Here is a 23,713-nt window from a genome sequence, read left to right as displayed (position 1 = left end):
TATTACCAGCTAAGTATCCAAGTTTTGAGGAAATAGGAAAAGAGGAAAAGTAGAATGGGAAAGAAGTGAGATTCAGATGTCAGGGATGAGAGTGACAGCTGAGAAAGAAAGATGGGAAATAGAGAAGAGGCTCAGAGGCGCTCTTAAAGTCTGTTTGTTACAGTCAAAATTTAAAGATGAGTAAGACCCATAGTAGAAAAAAGCAGACATATGCAGCAATAAAAACACAGCGTCCCGTCAGGCTTCTGGTAAACTAAGCACAATTCCCATGTAACTCATCCCCACTCCACATGCTCACTTAACAAATGTGGCAAATTGTATGACAAGAAAAGAGAATGGAAAGAAAAGAAAAGCTAGTACAGGGTCCAACCAGTAAAATCCATGAACACTTCCTGCCACTTTAGTTACAAGTTCTTGGAGAGAGAAAGACAGTACTTACTGCTGTCGCGAAATGGTGAATAACAGCAATGGAAATGCAGGCGTCACAAGCCCCACTGCGGATGGGTACGGCCAACGCATCACAGACAAAGGCCTGAAACTGCCTCTCTCTACAAATGTCCACAAGGTTTTGGCTACGATCACAACCAATCTATAACGGAGAAAGAATTTTGTAACACCTTGTTTAAATGTCGTGAGAAATTAAGAACAGGGGGTTTATTCCTTACCATAGAGTTCTGAGACAGATTTCATATTCCTTGTGAAATGGTCAAAGAAGGCCATATTATCAGTTCTTACAGCCAGTACAAAGTCACAATATATAATTTACAGAGGGCAGCATTTATTACCTTAACAGGTATCAAACAGAACTCAAATTAGTGAATGGAAACGAATAACTAAAGTAAAAACAACACTGGTAGAAATGGGAGGTCTAATTGGCATCTCTAATTGATCACCATTAAGAATCCAGATCTCTTTGTAATATCTATCACACATAAAAATGTAAATTATCCCATAAACATTGACATACAGTCTTTGGGGGCAGCTACAAATAAGAGGATCTAAGGTTATCTCTCATTCCTACATAAGCTATACTCTGAGGGCCCAGGTAGCAGGAAAATAGCTGATTTTCCACCTGTTTCTTTATATTTTTCAATATGTGTTACTTGTACAATCAGAAACAATAAACAAGTAAAATAACTTATTCCATTTTTTAAAGCTATTGAGTCTTGTTCTGCTAAACACCTAATATATATTTCAAGAATAAAGTGCTGAATTCAAAATTTGTAAAATGATATTTAATTAAATTTTTTAGTACAACCAAACCATCCTATGGGAATAAAAACCCTGAAGGCAGCTAGCAACATCCTTTCATCTCTCCAAGCAGGTAAGGCCTCACATGCTTTGTGCATGTGTCTGGTTCTCTGGGAAGTGTTCGGAGGTTGGGACTGCCTATTTTCTCTCTAGTTTTGTTGTTATTGTTTTTGTACACAGGTTTACTGTTTAGTTATAAGAATGCTATGTGTGTATGTGTGTGTGCATGTGTGTGTGCTGAGAGAGAGAGAGAGAGAGCACGCATGTATGCACGCAATGTGCACATGTAAATTGAGGAAAGGATGGGGGGGGGTTAAGAAATTTTAAATCACTACTAATCATCCCCAAATGTTTCTCATTAACCCAGTCTCCACAACAGAGAAAAGATATGTACAAGCAGATTTCATCAAACAGAAGTAGCCACCTCAAGCTTGTATTTACTCATTTGAGTTTTTGATGTAGTAAACATTGATCATACAGGTTCCCTCAATCCATCTGAGAATAAAGACTATGAATCTTCATGTCAAACAAGTCTTATTGAGTTAAATCACATGGCCATGATAGCCATACTTAGTATGAATTTGCTCAATTTCTAATTGGTATTAAACAGCCTCTATAGTCTTTCCCAGAGATGCATTAATTTCTGAGGTATAATAAAAGGTACCAAGCTAGAGGTAAAGTATAGCAATTTCCCTTTGACATATTTTAAGATGGAAAAGTACTAAAGGTCCATTCATAACAACAGTGGAACGATTCCCAACTAATTGCTCCCTTTACCTGTGTAAGATACACAACTTGCTTATTTTTTTATTTCCATCCATATTCTATGTCACTGAACCACCATCAAGATAACAATACCACTCAAGTAACACATTCTGTTTTGGTGCTTGCCAGCTTTTGTTATAATAAAGTTCAGTTCAGGGAATCAGAAGTTTCAAGTATGCCCAATTCTGACAGATGGCTATACCTCGCTAAAAGTCAACAGGAAGAAATCCAACTTGCTTGTAAAACAAATCCCCAGACACAGAGCTTGATAATTATTCAAAAGAGGAAAGTTAGTATCTGAGAATCACAGATAGAACAAGAACAGCAGCCAAACAAAATCAGAGCAAATGTCCTTTCTCTTCCCGCCAGGCTCTTACGGTTATTTGTACAGAGCACTCCTTTTTGCCAACAAGAGAGCGGGGGCAATTTCAGTCATAAGGCACCAGGTCCTATGTAGACTCCCCACTGATCAGTGACCTGACTCATGCCCAGCTCAGCACTTTCATCTTCCACTTATTTTGCATGAGTCTTCCATATACGATAGTCAAATCATCACTATTTCATTCTCTTCCCTTTCTATTTTTAAATTCTCCTAAGTTTTTATACTAAGGATAGTACCAAGTATTTGAAACTCTCCCTAATAATACTGTATAATGTCAGCAACAGGACCGAAAATGGCTTATTTCTGAATACTCACTGATATTAAAAGACTCAGGTAAAGCTACATACTTCTGTGTGTTAGATGGAGATCAGTGACATAAAAACATGTTGATTGAGCTTAAAATGGATACTTACACTCCTATAAAAGTATATTTTTAAATCTTTGACAAAGCATAACATGTAATTCTGGAAGTACAGGTAAAATTTAAAAAAAAATATTCAACTGAGTAACCAAAGGTGCAAACTAAAACAAGTTTCCATTTTTCTATTAAAGTATCAAACTTTAAAACCAAAGTGCACCACAGTGATAACAATATGACAAAACTTACTCTCATAAAACGTCAGTGACAGTACAAATTAGCTCAACCAATTTCAAAAAGCAATTTGGCAAACCATTTTTTAAGGAAGATAAAAATGTTCACAACTTTTGACCCAATAATTATTCTTCTAAAAATTTATCCTAAGAAAATAGTCCAAAATATAGAAAAAGCTAAATAGGCTAATAAAATTGCCTTTTACTGAGTACCCTCTATGTATGAAAGTAGATTATTTGCATTAATATAATTAGCCTTCATAACACACCTTGAGTTAAGTATTATTACCACCATGTTACAGATGAGGAAACGTCATCTCAAAAAAGATAAGCCATTTGCCCAAGTTGAACAGTAAAGTAGTGGAGCAGGGATTTAAACCTAGGTTTTTCTCACACCCAAAATCCATATTATTTCTTTCTATCACATTGTCTCTCAATATACATGTTCATTACAGTTATTTATAATAACTCCTAACTGAACACAATCAAATCTCAAGTAAGATCAACAACTTATAAAGTCCACAAACTATGTAAGGTTACATGTCAAAATGGAAATATTATTAAATAATATAAATGAGTTATCACATTTACGCACACTATGAGTATATAAAAATTTTATGGGAAAAACACTAGAAGAACATTCTCACAATAAACTGGTTTATTAGGGTATTACCTTTCCTTTCATCCATTTTCTGAATTATGGCTATATTATTTTTATCTCTTAAAAAATGTATGTTTAAAACTATTAAGAAAATATGCAATTATAGGAAAACCAGACTGGCAGGATATAAAGTGCAGAGAAATAGTTAAAAGCAGTCAAGTACAGTGAAAAGAGCACACTAAAAAGCAGATTTGAATTCTGGCTTCAGCAAAAACTAGCTGAACAATCTAAAAAAGCTACTTTATATCTCAGAGCCTCTTTTTCTCATCATAAAAGTACTGACTTCTCAAGGTCAGTATGAGAATCAAACAAAACAAAGATGATGTTTAATAAATATTTCACTAACCATAAAAGTGCTATGCAAATGTTAGTTACTGTCCATATGTGGAAGAAGGGGTGAGCAAAAACTCTTGTCCTGGATCCAGACATGAAGAGGCATCCACGTATCCGAAAGGGACCTTCCTCTGAGTTAAAGCCCTCCCATTTTGATGTTACATTCCTTCAAGGTTGCAGAACACAGCACTGTATGTATTCTGGTTTTCATGTAAGAAACTGAAGGTGAATTCACAGGTTTGCTCCTCACCAGTCAACAAACCATTAATAAGCTTCTATTACGTGCCAAGTAAGTGGACAACAAAACAGACACGATTCCTGTCATGTCTGAGTTTATAGCCTGGTGTTGTCTGTCACCACACCGAGCCTTTAAGGCCTCTCTTAGCACAGCACCAGAGTATGGACTCTGGAGTTGGAGCTGAGGTTCTGATATTTGCCCTGACACCATTTAACCTTGGGCGTGTCAAACCTGACTGAGCACCAGTTTTCCCATTTGTAAAATGAAGACAATAGCGCCAATCTCAAACACCGCGTATGTGAGACAACACAGCACCGCATTTAGCACACAGCTAAACGCTAGTTTCCTTTCTGTTTGCTCCTTTACTAGGGTGGTCAACAGTTAAACAACAACAAACACACACAAATGTACAGAAGAGGCCTAGATAAACATACCTCCAATTCTTATAATTATCAATAGACCTCTGACATTATTATTAATGTGTTCCCAACTATTTACAGCAACCAGGAAAGTCCATACCAGGTATTAGGTAATTATTTATCTAAGAAACACATTTGGACCGAATGTACTGAGATCAAAGCACAGAACAATCACTTAGAGAATGAGGCAGGCCACGCTCTGGAGATGTACACCTCAGTTATTATTGGTACTGTTATAAAGGCAATAAGTCTCTTGAAAGTATAAAGTCTTTGCTTATAAAATTTAACTCTAAAAATAAAGTCAACAGCTAGTTGATAGAAATGAAAAGTAACTGAAGAAATCTAAAAAAGAAATGTTTCTTAGCCAGAATGTAAAATTTCTGAATTAAAGAGATGAGCAAGCTCAGTCATGGTTGAGACGAGATAAGAATAGATTCACAACATACACTTCTTACAGAAATGAAAAGCAGTTCATAAAACTATTTCCATGAGACCCCAGCTGGTATTTTAAAAATGCATTTTGTTAAGAAAATTATAGGTAAAGTGATATTAGTAAAGTTTTAGATTCTGAGACTATATCCTACATTTAAAGACCTAGCATGAATGTCTCAGGTCACATCCCCTCATGAATGTCAAAAATGCACACATTTTTATGTTCAAGATGGCTGCTCAAAATACACTCAAGTATCATTGCTCTATCCAGGTTGTAGCTTCAGCAGCTTAAAGAAGCAGGCTTCCCTATTATCATAAATAATTCCATTTTTGGTATAACGAAAACCAGAAAACTACAACTAGACAAGTACTTTTCATTCATTCATTAAACCAACACTTACTGAGCCTTCCCTAGAGGACACACAATGCAGTAACCTCCAGGAATAACAGACAGGAAGGAATAACTGCAGACCTCCGCTGATAAAATGAATGTAGGTAATGGGGAGTGAGAGTATTGTGATTTTCCACTCCTAAATATACACCTTGAATCAGCTTCCTTCAGCTTTTAGTTTAGTTACCTGTACATCAAGTAACTGTTTTTCTCAATTGTAAAAAAATGTTATCATTATGACTAAGTCAGTAAGGTTAACTTCAATCAAGTTTCACAACCACAAATGATTCTTAACTCGATAAAGCCATGGGTTATCTATCATCAAGAAAGTGCAAGAGCAGTGCTTACTGAGAAACATTTTTGTACAGTACCCTAAAACACCTGAAGATACCACACTGTTTTGAACTTTGAGTTGTGATTTTAAATGACACATCAAAAGCTTATTTCCTTTTCAGCATGAAAATACTTAACTCACCAGACCTTATTCTTTAAACTAAAATGTAATTGTAAGCATGATGACAATATTTGTCTTACCTTGATGAAAAACTATTCTTTTATCTGAATGCACAAACTCTACCTTTCCTCAACTGTAGTAGTAACTTTCTCTATGTAGGTGCTCAATATCTATGATGAAGTAAAAATGAATTACAAGCAATCTGACATACTACAATAGCCCATGAATGTAGACTGCTCTCGTTCTCCTTACCTACTCCCCTTCTCTAGTCTAGCTCCCCTAAGCTTGAGAAACGGAAGCTCCAGTGCTCACAGAGCAGTGGTGACATGAGTATTTACAACAATGCACTATGTGGGGAGAACTTCCTAATTCCTAGCACAGCAGGAAAAAAGAGTGGTCCGCAGAAAAGGAAATTATAGCAACTGAACAGAAACTTTGGTATGGGACAAGAAGTGGGTTCGAATCCTGGGTCTAGCACTGCAGCCTCAGTCAAAATTTTAAATCTGCTTTAGCCTTAGTTTCTTCAACATTAAGACACCAATGAATAGCAATCTTTTTTTTTTTTTTTTTTTTTTTTTTTACTATGAATGAAAGAACACTGGATTTCGAGTCAGTTCCACTTATGTTCCCTAATTATGATATCAGAGAACTAATATAACATCTGTGAGTCTCAGTTTCTTCACTTATAAAAGATAGGTGAAAATATTGGTTTATCTTTCTCATACCTAGGAGGATCTAAGCAAAGAAAATGGTTTCTATAAAAATTCTTTCTAATGTGTAAGGAGTTTATATAAGATAGTTTTACTGACAAAATAATCTGCTTAGAAAGCAAAATCTAAAGGGAGGAAAAAACCACAAACAACAGCATGCCTGTAAATTTCTAGGAGAATAAAAAAGAACGAGAATGTTCATTAATTTTCAATTTGCTGGTTATAACTTTTCTGCAATCTAAAAAACAGCATTATATCACGAGGAAGGAGGTGATAATAACCCTTACAAATAAAGTAGAAAGAAAGCCAGAAGCAACATTACTTGCCATATATAACTCCTTATTGATGCCAAGATACTTCCCATTTCCACATCCAATATCAGCCACTAACGAACCACTTGGCAAGGCTTTCAAAAACTCCACGATGTGTGGCCAAGGGGTATGTCTCGTGCTGCTGAAATGCCCGGCGATCTCTTCGTAAACTCGGTGGACATATTCTTGCTCCAGTTGTGAGGCTTCTTTATCACTCTCTGGAAATGATGGGGGAGGCTGCTTCATCTGGCTGTCACAGACCAAAGGGTAACCTAATGAAAGGAGAAGGCAATATAAACCTTTTTATCCAAATGATTCATAAGGTCTTGTGATTTTTTAAAAAGAAAAAGCAAATCAATCCACATTGGGTGATTAGGGATAAGTAGGCTCTGATTCCTCAGTTAAAAAAGTAGCTCTTACCTAGCAAGTCCAATTAAATGTGTGATGGATCTAGTATAAAAAGAAGGGGGGAAAATCCATTTGCAACAAAACATGACTGCAATTCTACACGCCTTATAATGGAGATGCCTATTTCACCTTGGGATTAAGGGTCCTGTCATTCAGGAAAGCATCCTGATGGGCCTGGCCTAACCAGAAGAAATTTAGCTAAGTTAAGATTTAAGGTTTTACTCGTGGCAGGTAAACGAGATAGGCGTTCTGGGGGAGGCACTAGGACTCTCAGAAGAACAAGATCTAGAAGCAAAATGCCATTTGGCAATAATCACAAGCGTTTCATGAACACTATTTGAAGCAGTTTATATGCACTGTCTCAATTCTCCCAGTAACTATGCGATAGACACTATTACACCCATTTTACAGATGAAGGAGCTGAAGCACAGAATGCTAAATCACAATCCCAAAGTGACAAAGATAGTAAGTCACAGAGCCAGGATTTGCACCCAGGCAGTGGAGACTCCAGAGCTCACGTTCTCCATGACTGCACTGCATTGCTTTCTTCCATAGAATGAGCAATTCCTAAGGAGAACACCACCAAGTAGAGGAGATGACAAGAGCAAATTTAGGATACAATTAATTTTGTTGTTTCCTGTTCTCTGATATAATGTCTAATCCTTATTTTAAATCCTTGCCTGGTCTCTGCTGTGCTATAATTTCCTTTGTCTTCAGCTAAAGTGTGTGACACACAACATCTTTTTATGGGTAGTATTCTAGAGAATAAAAGAAGGAGGAGTAGTATTCCCAGGGAAACCACAGACAAGACTAAAATCATAATTAAAATAGAATTGGGCTATAGGCATTGATGGCTTCAGAAATTTTCCCTAAATATACCTAGAGTAAGTCAAACCTTGAGAAAGCCTAGAATGGGGATGAGAGTCTCTAGTCCCTACAATGTGTGAAGTGAAGCTCTAAAAATTTTAAGTGGTCGTTTAAGAAAAGGGCAAACGCAAAATGCTTGGCGGCTCTAAAACATACATGTGGAAACAAATGGGTTACATTATGGTGGTTAAATCAGAATTACAATTACATTACACTAGTCTTCGTAAAATGTTATCCTCTTGGAAATTATGAATATCTAAGTTATCTAAAGGGAGTACCAATCTTTATCACTTAAAAATTCACAATTTTGACCAAAAATATCCAAAGATGGCCTTGAACTTTAAAAAAATCTATAAACTGAATATACAATCAGAGCTTCTTATAGCAACGCTTACATTTAATTAATACCCATGACAAAGGAACATTTGCATAAGAAAACTAACTTATCTCTCCAATTAGACTTCAAGCTCCTTAAGAACAAGTGCCATACTTTATTTTTCTATACTTTGTAAAGCTACTGGCAATGTTAGACCAAATACTTAATAAACATCTTTTCATTGATTAAAAAAAAAATTTGATGTTTTAAGGCCCTGACAACACTCTTAGGAAAAGAAACAAACCTGTTTAAAACTTCACTACCATCAATATAACGAATATAAAAAATAAAAATAAAACATTTATTAAAAGATATCAAATGTAGATTTCCAGTTTTCTAACAGGATAACATCTTATAAATATAATAAGGGTTTTTAATTTAAAATGTTTTTAAGATTATGACTAACTCCAAAAACTTTTGCTAGATATCGCCCATAACTGAAAGCCCCAGGACGGAAAAAGGATCTTATTATCACTGTCATCATAAAATAAATGAAAGTGGTTTTTGTTCATTGAGTTTAAGAAATATAGGTCATAATGTACTTGTGTAGACAATTCAGAATAACATCTTCTTGACAAGTTTTTGAGCATTTCTTCTATTACCATCTAGCTTTCCAAACTGACCTAAACCACTGTTTATAGCCCTAAAGTTATCTACTTAGAACAACTTGTCATCTCCAATTTCCCTGTTGGGTTAATGAGACGTAGTTTAGAAACCTGACAAGCTGTTTTCAACAAAACCTCTTTTTTAAAGTCCTATGATTGTAGCACACCTAACTGTAACTTCAATTTACAAATATATATATATATATATATATATTTATTTATTTATTTGGCATCCAACTACGCTCAAGTACTATGTTTTGGGGGGAAAAGATGCGTAAGAAGCAGTCCCTGGCTTCACGGGATATAAATTCTAGTGGGGGTAGTTCTGGAAAGTACATGTAAGTACAATGCCAGGTTCAAGGTGGGAAATGCCACTAGAGAAATTAAAACAAAGTTCTGCTTGGTTCTGATGGGACTTTAAAAGATTTTCGTACTAGATTTGTTCCATTTTACAACAGAACCAAAATCATATACTTACTGCAGTGACAGGGTGTTTGCCTCACTTTCCTAAATGTAAACGATGTCCGTATTCCTCTCTTGTTTAAAGTTAAGTCTCCAACATCACTGGTGATAACTCCACTTTTGCGATTCTTAGATGCTTGAACAGTATCAAATTTTCTGGGTGTGATTCTAAAAACAACAGTCAAAATAATTTATTTAAACTCTGTATTCATAAAAATATTTCAGGTCCTTTAAAAACATTAAGGGACTAGAGTAAACGTAGAAGAATTTATTGAAAATATCTATTTGATTCCCTTAATTGTTAAGCATTGAAGAAAAAAGAAATAGAAATCTCGTCTTTTATGAAGTTATTTTCAAGGTAATCACATTAAAGAATATATAGCTGACAAACTATTCAAGGGGAAAAATGGAATAATAACAAATATTAAATAATACCAATTCCAAGAAGGAGGAAAAAAACCCAAGAAACAGATGGGGCAAAGAGGAAACAAATACATGGTAAATGTAAATCCAATATCAGTAATTATATTAAACATACAAAGACTAAAAATTTAAAGAACAAAGATTTTCAGACTGGATTAAAAACGTAAAATCCAGTTATATGCTGATTACAAAAGACACACCTTAAGTATAAGGACAGAGGACGGTTGAAAATAAAAAGACAGAAAAAAAAGATAACATACAAAAACAAAATATTTTATACATACCAAGCAAAACCAAAACAAAATAGACTTTAAGGCAATAAGCATTATTAGAGATAAAGGGGCATGTCATAATGTTAACAGGGTTAATCCAACAGAAAAATATTGAAGACTTATATATTTGTATGTAACTAACTAATAACACAACCTCATAATAAGCGAATAGTGGGGGAAAAAAACTAACAAAAAGAGACAAATACGTAACTATCATTGGAGTTTCAAGTCCATCTTTCTCAGGAAGTGAAATCTAGTTGAGGGTCAAGGACATCAACATCAGAAAAAACAGATCATAGAAGAGTGCATGATTAACTCTTAAGTTTTGTAATATAAATACAATACGTAAAACAAAGATTGAAAAATAAAAAGAGAAATACAAGCCATTGTGGATTATAAAAAAATTTAAAGCAGATCTTTGGAGTAAGATCAAATTTTTGAATGAGAAAAAGGAATCATTTGGTAAGAAAATATTGCCTTTTTAAAGTTGAATTTACAAATGAACAGATCTTAAGTGTACAGTTCAATGAGTCCTGACAAATGTATACAACCATGTAACCACCACCTCAATGAAGATAGAGAACATTTCCATCACCCAAGAAAATTCCCTTGTGCCCTCTTCTAGTTAATCTTCCCACACCTCAAAGCAAGCACTGTTGAATTCTTTCAGTATAGCCTGTTCTTCAATTTCATATACAGTTAGCACTGTTTTCTGTCTGGTTTTGTCTATTCGACAAAATAGTTTTGAGATTCATCCATGTTGTATCAGTAGTTCGTTACCTTTTCATCACTGAGTAATGTTTCATTATATGAACATAACCAGAATTTATTTACCCAAAATCTCCTGTTGATAAATATTTTGGTGTTCCCAATTTGGGACTTTACAAATACAGCTTCTGTGAACATTCTTTTGTATACATATATAGAGGGTGCCAAAAATACGTATATACATTTTAAGAAAGGAAAACTGTATTAAAATTGTAATACTCAATATATACCGATAACAAAAGATGAATACAAGTCACATTTGACTTCTGCAATTACAAGAGGTGCTCAAAGTGTTTACCATCAGTGTCCACTTCTAATTACAGTGAACTACTGCTTGAGCAATGTCGACCAGTGTCCACTTGTATACATTTTTTTGGCACCCTTGGTGCATATATACATTTTTTTCTTTTACATACACACACACACACATTCTTTTGCATATTTATATATACTGGGATGCCAAAAAATGTATACACATGACTTGTATTCATCTTTTGCTATCGGTATATATTATTACAATGTGTATACATTTTTTGGCACCCTCTGTATAGTCATATTATATATAAAATTACTCCTGGGTAAATACCTAGGGGTAAAATTGTGGGTCACAAGCTAAGAAACTACCAGGTTTCAAGGCGGTTGCAGATGATTTTATACTCTCACTAGAAATATGTAAGAGTTTCAGGCTGCTTGACATTCTCAACACTTGATATTGTCTGAGCTTTTAATTTCAGCCATTTTAAAGGTGTGGCAAATAGTATGCCTTTTCATTTTCATAATGGTATCTTTTGATGAGTAGAAGTTTTTAATTCTGATGTAGTCATTTTGTCTTTTTCTTTTACAGTGTGTTCTGAAATCTTTCTTTAAAAAAACTTTGCCTAGCCCAAGTTTGCAAAAATATCCTCTGTATTTTCCTCTAGACATCTTATAGGTTTTGCTTTTACACTTAAATTTATGATCTGTCTCATATTAATTTTTGCAAATGGTGTGAGGTAGATCAAGGTTCATTTTATTTCCACATGACTACACAGTATCATCTGTTGAAAAATTTCCTTTATACCTGTTAGAATGGCTATTATCAAAAAGACAAGAAACAAGGTTGATGAGGATGTAGAGAAAAGGGAACCCTTGTGCACTGTTGGTGGGAATGTACATTGGTGCAGCCACTATGGGAAAAAGTATGGAGGTTCCTCAGGAACTTAAAAATACAACTACCATATGATTTATCAATTCCACTTCTGTGGGGAGCCATGGTTGCAGTTAACTTTAAAGCCTTAACAGAATGGCTCAGTTTATACTTAACCTATTTCCTCCCACTGAAGCAATTGTCTCTGCCTGCATCTGGAGAGAGCTTGCATGCTGCTCAGGAATGTGGTGGGAGTGGCCAGTTCCCAGAACAGAAGGCTGATGCCTATCAGGGCTATTGATAAGATAATTACATTTGGGAGTTTCAGTAAATTTTGTGTCTCCTGTGTTAAAGTTAAAGTTTTACTGTTAACTAGGTAATGCATTTTTGTACTTGTTAAACTGCACGTCCACAGAAGGTATAAATTCTGGGGACAAAATAAACTCAGCGTCTCCAGGAACACTGGGGTCCGCGATCGCCATCATCAAAGTGTGAGTGCCTTCTTTCATTCCCACTCCCCTTGTCAGGAACCGTTCGACTCGTGGCGGCTGGCCCGCTGCAAGTGGCGCCCGAACAGGGACAGAATATAGGGGTAATAGTGAGGAACACCGTGTGGCAAGGGCCCAGCTCATTGGAGCTAATCAGTGGATGCACGGTGAGCAAGGCACTGTCCCCTCGGTCGAATGAGTGTGTGAGTGAGTGATAGCTCCACGACTTCGTGTTACGGAGCTTGATTGGGTCCTAACCTGCGGTTCCGGTTCTGTCATATGGCATAACGGCGACTGGGCTTTACAACCCACCTGGCCGGGGGATTTATACCGGCGCGCCTCTAGCTAAGACGGATTTGGCCCCGCAAGGGACACGGCCAGAAGGACACCTGAGTGTTTTTTCTTTGTTTGAAAGAAGGGCCGAGTTAGGGAAAAAGGATGGGTCACGCCAGCAGCAAGGACCTGTATGTTAGAGGACTTAAGAAGTTGCTTACCGCCCGTGGCAGTCGGGTGAGCAGAGAACAGTTAGACAAGTTTTATAAAAATTGCAAAAGAAAGGTGGAAAAACAGTTACAAGATTATTATGCTGCCCATGGACTTAAACAAAAGGGCTGCAAGCTAGAGAAAGTGAAACAAGCTAAAAACGAGAAAATTCTCCCATCTGCCGCTTCTGCCGCTTCTCCGGCAGAGAGAGAGAAGGAGGGAGGGGGCGCAAAGTTGTTAGAGGGAGTTCTTAAAGTTAACAAAGAGCCTGTTTGTCAGGAAGCTCCGGTCGAGCACCGGGAAGATTTAAACCCTCAGGATCAGGAAGAATTAGAAGATGAGATAGCTAAATATGATAGGGACAAAAACTCTCCTTTAGTGGCTATGGCTCAAGGAGACGAGCAGCCTGCAGGCACTGCATTTTCTTTTGCAGATCAGCTAAAAAAGATTCAGGGACAGCTGATTGAGCTTAAAGTTGCTGTGGACAGAGGAAATTGTCCTCGGAGTCCCCAGATTCCTTTTAGAGATCAATGGAATCCTCGGGGTAAAGATCCCCCCACAGTTAATCCCTCTGCACCACCTCCTGAGGAGCCCCGTAGGTGGGAACCTCCGCTGCAGTCTTTGGTTTGGGAAATGCCTGCTGAGCCTTCGCCAGGTTATGTTAAGCCAGGATCGGACTCTGTTGTACGATCCCCTCTTCAAATGGCTTGTGAAGAAGCTCACAAGCAAGGGGAGTCCACAGAGCATTTTGGAATATATCCTATCTTTGAAAGGCTCAACAGACTGGGTCTTTATTAAAATCTCAATCAAAATAAAAGCCTAGATTACAACTAAATTCTCCTCCAAGTGTAGTTGCAGGGCTGGATCCACAGCCTGAGGCTCCTGTTTTAGCACCTGTGACAATCAGGCAATTACCAGGTGTAAAAGATCAAAGGTCCCCCCTACAAAAGATTTTACAAGCTGCTAGTACAGGAGCAACTTTAAAAGGGACACATTGCTTCCTCTAATTCCACTGAAATTCTCCCATTTTTGTTATAAAAAAAAAAATCTGGTAAGTAGAGATTATTACAAGATTTACAAAAAGTTAATAAAACCATAAAATTAATGGGAGCTTTGCAGACAGGCTTGCCCTGTCCTACAGCCACACCAAAAAACACATATAAAATTGTTTTGGACTTAAAAAGATTGTTTTTATACTATACCTTTAAATCCTGATGACTGCCCTAGATTTGCTTTCAGTGTTCCTTCTGTTAATTTACAAAAACCTTTTAAGAGATATCATTGGCTAGTGCTACCTCAGAGAATGGCTAGTAGCCCTACATTATGTCAAAAATTTGTATCAGCTGCAATAAAACCTACCCGAAGGGCATTTTCAGATATTTACATCATCCACTACATGGATGACATACTTCTTGCCCACTCTTGTGAACCAAAGTTGCTTGCTGCTTTTGCTCATTTACAAAAAAAAAAGGCTCCACAATTATGGGCTAGTGATAGCCCCAGAAAAAATTCAACAAGTGCCTCCTTACTCTTATCTGGGATATTGTTTAATGCCTCAAGCCATAGTGCCTCAAAAAATACAAATCCGGCGAGATTGTTTAAAAACATTAAATAATTTCCAAAAGCTACTGGGAGACATTAACTGGATTAGACCTCAGTTGCAGTTGACAACTGGTAAATTACAACCTTTGTTTAAAATATTACGTGAAGAAGCTGATCCTGCTTCTCTCTGCGAGATAACACGGGGAAGAGGCTTTGCTTGTATTTCTCCAGGTCCTGAAGAAAAACCTTTGTAAATTCCTGGTCGGTGTTAAACCATACCATGAGCGACAGCCCACAGAAGAAGAAGACATCTATAGATACCCATCCACGCCCCTAGGGTGTGAAAAAGCTCTCACTTTCCACAGCTGCAGAAGGACTTTCCACTTCAGACCCTGTTAAATGGATAAAGACTTTGGGTAGAGGATTTGCTGGGGATATTGCTATTCTGTTTATTGTTCTGTTTGTTTTACATAGTCCTCAGATGTGGACAAATAGCCCTCCGACAGGCTGTAAATGAAATAACTACATGTTCTGTGTTTCTCATGCTTCAAAAAAAAAAAAACAAAAAAGGGGGAGATGTAGTCACACAACAGCCTAGCCGACTGTTCCCCCCATGTCTTTCCTTAAGGAAAGAAGAGCCTGTAAGACTGGCTTTTTAGAAACTTTGCTTATCTTTATGTTTTACACCTCATGTCTCTCTGTCTGGTCCCCAAAAGATGGTTTGCAGCCAAAGACGGGTAAGATATCTCAAGGGAGATACAACCTAAGCCAGGCAAAACCGAGTGGGGACCCCCAATGAGCTGCCTTAAAAAAAAATATGGGAAGAGGCCTTGCCTCCCCTTCCCCCTGCCTGGGAAAAGCCACTGCTGTCTCTGGCTTTCCTCAAAGGAGATCGGTAGCCAATGACGGGTAATGATCAGTAAGCGTTTTTACAACCTAAGACAGGAGTCGATCGCTTTGATGATTGATATCCAATGACGGGTAAGTAAAAATGTCTGTACTGACCACCTAAGCCAGACACGATCTCAAAAATATAAAATAAAAAAGGGGGAGATGTGGGGAGCCATGGTTGCAGTTAACTTTAAAGCCTTAACAGAATGGCTCAGTTTATACTTAACCTATTTCCTCCCACTGAAGCAATTGTCTCTGCCTGCATCTGGAGAGAGCTTGCATGCTGCTCAGGAATGTGGTGGGAGTGGCCAGTTCCCAGAACAGAAGGCTGATGCCTATCAGGGCTATTGATAAGATAATTACATTTGGGAGTTTCAGTAAATTTTGTGTCTCCTGTGTTAAAGTTAAAGTTTTACTGTTAACTAGGTAATGCATTTTTGTACTTGTTAAACTGCACGTCCACAGAAGGTATAAATTCTGGGGACAAAATAAACTCAGCGTCTCCAGGAACACTGGGGTCCGCGATCGCCATCATCAAAGTGTGAGTGCCTTCTTTCATTCCCACTCCCCTTGTCAGGAACCGTTCGACTCGTGGCGGCTGGCCCGCTGCACACTTCTGAGTATTTATCCAAAGGAAATGAAAGCCCTAATTTGAAAAGATACATGCATCCCCATGTTTGTCGCTGCATTATTTACAATAGCCAAGATATGGAGAAAAACCTAAGGGTCCCTTGATGGATAAATAAATTAAGAGTATGTAACACACACACACACACACACACACACACACACACACACACACACAGGAATATTATTCAGCCATTTAAAAAAAAGGAAATCCTGCCATTTGTAATAACATGGATGGACCTTGAGGGCATTGTGCTAAGTGAAGTAAGTCAGACAGAGAAAGATAAATACCATATGGTCTCACTTATAGGTGGAAGTAAAACAAAAATAAAACAAAGTTATAGATACAAAGAACAGCCTCATAGTTGTAGGATAGGCAGGGGAATTGTGGCAGGGAAGGTGTGTGAAATGGGTGAAGAAAGTGGTCAAAAGGTACAAGTTCCAGTTATAAAATAAGTTAAATCCTAGAGATGTAATGTATGGTATGGTAACTATAGTTAAATAATAGTGTGTTGTATATTTGAATGTTACTAGACAGTGACTTAAAAGTTCTCATCATAAGAAAACAATACTTGTAACTATGTAGTGATGGGGGTTAACTGGACTTATTGTGATGATCATTTGACTATATATAGAGAGAGAATCATGATGCTGTGCATCTGAAACTAATACAATGTTATATATGTGTGAATTAAATCTCAATTAAAAAAAAAAAAAAAAAAAAAAAAAAACCGAGCAGCTGGTTAGCTCAGTTGGTTACAGCGTGGTGCTCTTAACAACAAGGTTGCCAGTTTGATCCCCACATGGGCCAATGTGAGCTGCGCCCTCCACAACTAGATTGAAACTACCTAACTTGGAGCTGATGGGTCCTGGAAAAACACACTTAAAATAAATTTAAAAGTTTATAAAAAATGAAAATCAGAATTCCCAAGGTTGAAAGCTTTTAATCCACATCATAGTTAATTAATGAATTAATTCAGAGTACTGAAAATAAGTATTTTATAGGTCTTGATGCTATTTTGACAAGTGTTTTATTTCATTTTTCAAAAATTAATTTTTTTAAAAACTTTTATTTATTTTAAGTGTGCTTTTCCAGGACCCATCAGCTCCAAATCAAGTAGTTGTCTCAATCTAGTTGTGGAGGGTGCAGCTCACTGTGTGGCCCATGAGGGGAATCGAACCGGCAACCTTGTTGTTAAGAGCACTGCACTCCAACCAACTGAGCTAACCGGCTGCCCCCCAAAAATTAAGTTTTGAATATTGACCTTATATGCTACAACCTTGCTATATTCACTTATTAGTTTAGCACTTGTGTTACAGATTTCCTAGGATTTTCTATATCCACAATCATAAAGAGTTTTACTTCTTCCTTTCCAATATGTATAATTTTTATCTCTTTTTCTTGACTTATATTGGCTAAGACATCCAACATAGTATTAAATAGAAGTGGTGAGAGCAAGACATCTCTGCCCACTTCAATATCTTAGGAAAAAGCATTCAATATTACGTTAGATGTGGGTGACATTAGATGTGGGTTTTTCATAGGTGCCCTTTATCAGACTGAAGAAGTCTCCTTTCTGTTTTAGTCTGCCAAGTTTCTATCATGAATGGATGCTGAGTTCTGTCAAAAACACTTTGCATCAATCAAGACGATTATATATTTTGTTTCTCCTTTGTTCTCTTAATGTGGTGAATTACATTGTTTGGTTTCCAAATGTTAAACCAATCTTGCAATCTTGGGGTAAACTCCACTTGGTCTTAATGTATTTTCTTTTCTATATATTGTAGGTTTGGATTTTCTAATATTTTGTTGGAGTTTTTTCATCTCTGAAAGATACTGGTTTGTAATTTTCTTTTCTTATAATATCTTTATCGCTTCTCGGCCTTTTGGCTAAGATCAAGTGTATAATATCTTTGACATGTTTTGGTGTCAGGGTAATGCCGACCTCATAAAACAAATTGTGAGAATGGCTCTTTTAAAAGAACTTGCCCTAAAGGCAATTTTTTAGAATCATTGCTTGAATTTATACAATTATTAGCCTGATAGCTAAAAATGATTTAAAACTATGGTGTTGAATGAAGTCACAGTCACATATTTTAGAACAATAAGTATCTTGAAACTCCTATTAGTAAACGAATTTCTTTCTTGGGGACTAAGTAGTTCTCTTTTATAGCTCTCAGAAGTCAATTATTTCACTTGCCTAGAGTTAAATCTTAGGCAAAGGTCAAGCTGTACTTAACGGCTTTGGGCACCAATCTCAGATTTGTAGGAACAGGTAATTCATATGTTAAGAACAATGAATTCCTTAAACACCTCAGAACATCTTCTTCCCAGGCCCCTCCCCCCACCCCACACACACTCAAATTATAATCCAGTTGGGAAAATAGTAAATAAAAAGATAAAAACATTTTTATAGGTTAAATAATAGTTCAATACTATAGAAAAGACATTGCAAGGTAGTAGAAGACAATACGGTGTTTTAGGAATTAAGATACATGACAAATTATTTCAGGCTAATGTAGTCAGAAAAGCTTTATAAATCATGAAGGAAATAAAAGTTGAGCTGTATAGTATTTTTAAAAAAAAGTAAATGGAAAGGAAAAGGAAATTTACTGCATTAAGAGTTAACAAGTGTGAAGGGTAGAAGGCATAGTGAAAAGTTGCAGAAAAGGGAGCTAACAAGTTTAGCTGTAACATTATGGTTAAGAGCACAGATCCTGAAGCCAGGCTTCTGATCTTGGTTCTGCCAATTAATGGTTTGGTGACTTTGTACAGGTTATGTAACCTCTTAATGCTCCAATTCCTTTTACAAATGGGACAAAACTATAGAAGAAACTTTCCAGTCTGGCTGTGTGAGTTAAATGAGTTAATATGTATAAAGCTTTAGAATAATGTCTGGCACAAAGAAAATGCTTCAGAAATAATTCAAAACTACGTAATTCACATAAACTCCTGAAAGAATGCCTTCCCAAGGCCAAACAACCATACTTAGTGAAGCAGATGGATTTTTTCAGAACACAGTTTGCCATTAAACACATAGGAATCGTCTTCATTTAAAAAAAGTCTTCTCTTCCATTTTTCTTAAAACACATTCTTGCTCTTTCTAGCTTTCCATTTCCTACTTTTAATACAGCCATGAGCTCAAGAAACAGTTAATTTTCATTTAACTCTATTGTAAGATAAAAACAATGGTACACACACAGTGATAAATGACAAGTGATACTCAGCCTTAGTTCTGGGAGCCATAGAAAGTGGTAGGAATTGCAGAGAACTGGAAAGCATAGGCCTCGTCAGAGGGAAGCCATCGATAATCTCGGCCTTGATAATGCTCCCAAACGATACTGTGGCCAGTGTGGTCAGGTCTTCTCAATGTTCAAAAGAAACTGAAAATTCAGTATGTTATATGAAAGCTCCTGATTTTTATATGCAGGCCATTTTTTAAAATGTATCATGTGGACGGACCATCACTGCCCCAGCCAAAGAGCCTGGCTGCTGAATCGAACCCACGTCCTTACAGTTTGCCACCTTTGATTTAGGGCATGGTGGCTCGAAGAGTAAACTTTTACTAGATCAAATTAAGTGTTTGGAATTAATATTATAGGGCTGTGTTAATCAACCTTTTTCAATTCCTATACCTCAACAGTGCTTTCTAGTGCTTTTTTTAGCATACAGATCAAAATATTTTTTATTGAGGTTTATTTCCTATAGTTTATATATACACGAGTATTTCTAAGTGTATTAAATGTGATTTTTTTCAATCTATTCCCCCTACCATCCAAAGATTCTGGTGAGCACCTCCATAGCTGGTATATGATTTGTTTGGTCAGTTTCTCTCTATTCCTGTTTCTATCTGAGCCCCCTCCCTCCCTACAATTCCCCTCCTGGCTCTCTTAACACACACACACACACACACACACACACATTACAGGCAATGGGTATCAATAGGAGCCTTTAAAAATAACACTTAGGTTTTTTGTTTTTGTTTTCTCTGAAGTTATTGTAGAGAATTTTGATTCTAGAGAAAGGATTCAAAATAAATATTATCTGCAATTCAATCTTCAAGAGATACTACTCTTAACATTTAACAGCACGATATGCTTTGAACAAGAGAATGTGATCAAACCGGTCTTTAGGAGAACTAATCAGTATCATTACCCAGAACAAACTCAAATATTTTCATAACATAGGCCTATGAAAAGTAACTTTTTATTTTGTATTTGTTGTAATACCATTGCTCTTAAGTTTAAATGTTACCAATAGTAAAAATGCTTGAACCTAAAAAAACAAAATGTGAATATTCTCAAAATTCTAGGAAAAACGGAAACCATTGGATCACATCATCATTTTCATTTCCTGTAAGTAAAAATATTTTAAATGGCCATGAAAAAGACTCAGGCAAATTTAAGTTTCGAGGCACAAAATCAGGCCATCTGTTTTTATGGCTCACATTTAGGACAGGTTACAAACTCATTTACATGTTCAGTTCCTTAAAATCTTATAAAAATAGCTCAGTTAAAATCTCTAAGCAGGATGCTATTGATAAGTACAGAACTCAGCAGTATTTTCTGTACAATAGATGTAAATTTTGGCAGTGTGATGCTTCCTTCTCAAAAGACTAAAGATGTCTTCCTGCCAAAAGTGCATAACCCATTTCTTTCAGATTAAATTTAATTCAACAAACTCAAATTGAGGGACATTCTAAAAAACAACTGGCCTCCTTACAAGTATCAATGTCATGAAAGACAAAGAAAAGTTGAGGAATTGTTTCAAAATAAAGAAGACTAAAGATTTCAGGTGTACAATTCTGTGTACACCTGAAATCTATGTAACTTAATACTAACGATTGTCACCCCAATAAACAAACAAACAAATAAACAAAAAATAAAGAGAACTGACAATTAAAGCTGATGCGGGATCATGGACAGAATCATAGATCAGAGGGAAAACCAATCATGCAGTACTGACAAAGACTCTCTGCTTGGCGGAAGTTTAGTCAGACTCCTGTGAACCTGACTCTGTCTCATACTTGGGCATGTCCTCCAGGAGCCCAATTTTAACAAGAATCCTGCTAAGTCAGTTTAGCCAGAATCCCCCACCCTTCGTATCTGATCCTCCTTGACAGCTGATAAAACTTTTCATTCCCCACTATCCCCCACTAACTGATCGCCCTGGCCTGCCTTCAGCAAGAATCCTATGGTTGATTTAGCCAGAATCCCCCTTTGCCACTGCGGTTTCCTCTTAGTAATTTGCCATCCACCAAGCCCCATCCCCAAGCCCAGGCTCCTTAGCTGTAAATGCCCACTTTTCCTTAGTGTATTTGAAATTGAGCCCAGCTCTGTTCTCAGGTCTCTTTTCCCCTATTGCAATAGTTCCCGAGTAAAATCTGGTTTTGCTGCTTTAACTACTGGCAGGCTCTGGTTTTTCTGTGACAGCACTATAAAGTACCACTAGTAAAACTTAAAGATTGATTGTACAAGAATATGATGAGTATTTTATCTTCAAATTTCCTGAATTTGAAGATTGCACTGCAGTTTTACGGAACAGGGGTTGGCAAACTATAAATATTTTAGGAGTAAATATTTAACTCCTAAATATTTTAGGAGTAGAGGGCCATGTATAGTCTCTGTTGCATATTCTTTGTTGTTTTTGTTCTTTACAACCCTTTAAAAATGCAAAAACCCTTATTAGCTCAAGAGCTGTATAACAACAGACTAAGGGCTGAATTTGGCCCACAGACATAGTTCACCAACCTCCAATATAGAGTGTCCTTGGTCTTAGGAAATATGCAATGAAGCATGTAAGAGTAAAGGGTCATGATGTCTGCAACTGATTCTGATATGATTCAGCAAAAATAATAACATGTGAGAGACAAATAAAACACATGGCAAAGTGTTCATAATTGGTAAATCTAGGTAAAAGGTGAAGGGAGCTCACTGTACTATGCTTGCAACTTTTCTTTAAATTTGAATTTTTTTCAAAATAAAAGGTTACTATTTTTTAAAACGCCATGGATGTCCCTGGAGGTTTAAACCCAGAAGCCTCAATGTGTAGGCATGGGGCACGGTTCCCGTGGCGCACACAGGCAAGAATGAGAGCTCTGACAAAGCCAAAGCCATCCGGTCATCAGGTCATGTCAATACATACCCATGGGTCCAAAGGTATCTAGACTCTCCTGTCATCACCAGCAAACTCCGACGAGGCAACAAAACCGGCACTGTGACACCATCTGGGTGCTTAAAATCCATGACAATCTTGAAGTAAAGACAAAAAGCATAAAGATTAATCCAGATGTCATGCACTCCACGGATAAGAATGATTCCTTGATTTCTCACTGTCTTTCTAGGCTAATAGAGATTAAAACATGATAATGCATAGCACAGTGGTTCTCAAACTTTGGTGCACATAAAAATCAACTGAATAACTAAAAGATACACTTCATCCACAGAGACTCAGCAGGTCTAGGGTGAGGCTCAAAACTCTGCTTTTCTAACAATCACCCCAGAAAATTATGATGTGGGTGGTCTGAAGATCATACATACTATGGAAAACACTATAGTAGTAATCGAATGCGAGGACTTTGGAGCTGAAACATTCATATCCTGGCTCTTCCATTTACTAACCACGTGACCTAGGACAAACCACTTAAGAATCCCTGTGTCTCAGTTTCCTCAACCCTTACAGAGTTCTTTGTGAATTAAATATATAATGATATAAATCACAATATCTGGCACAGTCAATACAAAAAATAGTAGCCACTAATAGAATATTAATTAATAACCCAAGGGAAAATAATTATTAGATGCAGATTCTCAGATAATCCATTTTGCCTTTAAAGTCATGCAATATTTTGGATACTAGAGGCTAATCTATAAGAGACAATCAAAGAACACGGAAACATTTTCACTCACTCTTCAAGTTGTGCTCAAATATTATTATGAATAGTAATCTATAAAGATACAACACCCAAGAAAATGTTTTTGTCCTCAGAAACCCAAACAACAAAAGAATTCAGTCTAAACATAGCAGCAGCTGACAAATGTGAATTTAAAAAGCATGCCACAGAGCTTAAAAAACTACAGTTTTTAAGTGAACAAATCAATCCATTTGAAAAATAAATATGACAACCAAGTATCAGAGGGTGAACAGAATTTAGCATAGTACCTTCATCAAAGGTGAACTTAGCATAGTACCTGGTACAAAGTAAGCATTTAATAACTGTTAGCTAATATTATTATTAATAATAATATTGTATCAAACTAGATAATGCACATGAATATTCTCTGTAAACTACAAAGAATTATATAGATCTAACCTGGTGTTTCCTTTTCTCATCTGACCTTCTAACCTAAGTACTGAAAATAAAGTAAGATGATAGAATTTAATTTTCCAGCAATTATCTGTTCCAAATGATTGCATGTAATTTTAAATAGCCATAG

General features: G+C 36.6%; 1 protein-coding gene and 1 non-coding gene across 5 annotated transcripts in view; one reads left to right on the top strand and one right to left on the bottom strand.

Moving 5' to 3' along the window:
- Window positions 1-23,713, bottom strand: part of ALKBH8 (alkB homolog 8, tRNA methyltransferase) — a 58,623-nt gene that overhangs the window by 7,851 nt on the left and 27,059 nt on the right. For all 4 annotated transcript variants that reach the window (XM_019715705.3, XM_019715704.3, XM_074335530.2 and 1 more), the window contains 4 exons: window positions 22,422-22,528; window positions 9,673-9,824; window positions 6,954-7,210; window positions 440-589 (listed from right to left, as the gene is read on the bottom strand). In XM_019715705.3, coding sequence (XP_019571264.2) covers window positions 440-589; window positions 6,954-7,210; window positions 9,673-9,824; window positions 22,422-22,528 — 666 coding nt within the window. The remainder of the gene's footprint in view (window positions 1-439; window positions 590-6,953; window positions 7,211-9,672; window positions 9,825-22,421; window positions 22,529-23,713) is intronic.
- LOC141572607 (U2 spliceosomal RNA) lies at window positions 18,148-18,334 on the top strand. Its single transcript, XR_012497925.1, has one exon. It is a non-coding gene; the product is annotated as a U2 spliceosomal RNA (small nuclear RNA).

The sequence above is a fragment of the Rhinolophus sinicus genome, chromosome 14, assembly GCF_057876585.1.
Source record: "Rhinolophus sinicus isolate RSI-liver-muscle chromosome 14, RSI-T2T, whole genome shotgun sequence".
NCBI lineage: Eukaryota > Metazoa > Chordata > Mammalia > Chiroptera > Rhinolophidae > Rhinolophus > Rhinolophus sinicus.
This window is presented reverse-complemented; position numbering and strand designations above follow the sequence as displayed.